Raw genomic sequence first — 1,791 nt, 5'->3', positions numbered from 1 at the left:
TATATATATATATATATATCACACAAGATTTAGTAATTACGACTAAAACTTTTACGTGGCTAGAAATAAAGTAACGAAAAAAATAATTAATGAAATCATCATTACCTCAAGCATTATTGTGCAAGTATTATTTTAAATTCATTATCATAAACATATTACTCAGAAGAAAATGTAATATTGTTAACGAAACAATATATAACGGTAACAATATTACAAGTAACGCGTTATATACTTTTCAACCTTGATTCTTTTTATTTATACCTTAGTCTTATAAGATCTATAATGTGTTCTTTGTTTCCTGTTTCTTTCTTTTTACTTATTTTTTCCCCTTTTTGCGACCGTTTTATTGACGATTGTATTATTTCTTGCTTGATGTGTTTCTTGTTTCTTCTAAAGTTCATTAACTTTTATCTCAAGCGACGGAAAACGAGATATAAGAGGCAAAAGAATAAGATGTAAAAAAAAATAACAAAAAGCAACCCGTATCCGAAAAAATCGGAATTTTAGATTCGGCAATGACTACACGAATCCATTTCCATTTATTTTCCTTGAGAATTGAAATAGATAGAAATAGATTCGTGTAGTCGAACCGAATCCAAAATTCTAATTTTTCGAATAGTGAGAAGAAAGGATATAAAAAATACATTATAGAACAGACTTTGTGACCAAAATCAATTACTTTTTTAACATTTGGCCTCAAATTTTTAAACTCATGATGGATAAATCCCGAAAACGCAACATCCCTTCAATAAATTATTAACATTTTCATTCAAGGTAGATTTATTGCAAATGATTTTCTGTCAATCCCTGATTAATAACGATAATAAATAATAAAACACTCACCGCAATTATCAAATTTGAAGGCAAGACAGGGCGTGAAACAACATAACGCATAGAAAAGCGTCAATACGACAATCGTCACTCGAATCATATTGCTGTTGCTCGTACGGATTCCGCGCAGCTAATGGCGGGTGCTGCAATACTGCAATTGTTTTAACATGTGTATTCCCCTCTAATACTTAATGAAAGAGCGCCTCCAATCGGTTCTCGTTGTCGAAATACCGATCGAGCTGAGACTGGAAGTTTACCATATATGGCTGTGGTCAAAGTTTCGTTACAAACGCTTTGAAGCATTTGATGGACCATTTAAAAGAAAGAATTTTATAAACTGTATAATATATATAAATAATTTTATAAACTGATTAATTAAATCATTAAACTGATTAATTAAAAAATGCTTCAAAGTGTTTGCAGCATCGCGTTGACTGTATCTTATATCAGAAAGATTTTTCTCTGCCTATATCTTTTAATGATATTTCTTTCTTTTTTTTTTCTTTGGATTTTACATGAAATAATCTCGAATTGAACAGTAGCTCAATCTGATGACTCTAAATGTCCCTAGATCCAGGGACATTTACAATCCTTGTTGTCTATGAAACTCGGATTTCGAATTATTATCGTCATACGTGTTTCTCTTTTGAAAGGTTTTTATTTCAGAAATTTCAAAATATTTTTGTGACATTTGTTGCAATTCATTTTTTACCTACTGTTGCGGTTGATTTGATAATTATTATACCCAGAGAAGATCAATTGTATTTCATTCTGCGTTTTTAATAATAATTTTTTTAACAAATCTCAATTTGAATTGAACTTTTCAACAAACCTATAGTGAAGATGACCCAATAATAAGGGTTGAAACGTCTGTTTTTTATTTCATTTCTGAATATATGATATTCTTACATCAACAATCTGCTGGCTCACATTGGCTTTTTATCTCCCTATTTTTAAAAA

General features: G+C 29.9%; 1 protein-coding gene across 1 annotated transcript in view; it reads right to left on the bottom strand.

Annotated features, from left to right (window-relative positions):
• Positions 1-969, bottom strand: part of LOC108684935 (protein NPC2 homolog) — a 5,069-nt gene extending 4,100 nt beyond the window's left edge. Inside the window, exon 1 of the mRNA XM_018189482.1 lies at positions 844-969. Coding sequence (XP_018044971.1) covers positions 844-931 — 88 coding nt within the window. The 5' untranslated portion in view covers positions 932-969. The remainder of the gene's footprint in view (positions 1-843) is intronic.
• Positions 970-1,791: the final 822 nt, after the last annotated feature.

This window comes from Atta colombica, unplaced genomic scaffold (assembly GCF_001594045.1).
Source record: "Atta colombica isolate Treedump-2 unplaced genomic scaffold, Acol1.0 scaffold141, whole genome shotgun sequence".
Classification (NCBI taxonomy): Eukaryota; Metazoa; Arthropoda; class Insecta; order Hymenoptera; family Formicidae; genus Atta; species Atta colombica.
Note: the sequence above shows the minus strand (reverse complement) of the source record. Positions and strands in the feature narration are given on the sequence as shown.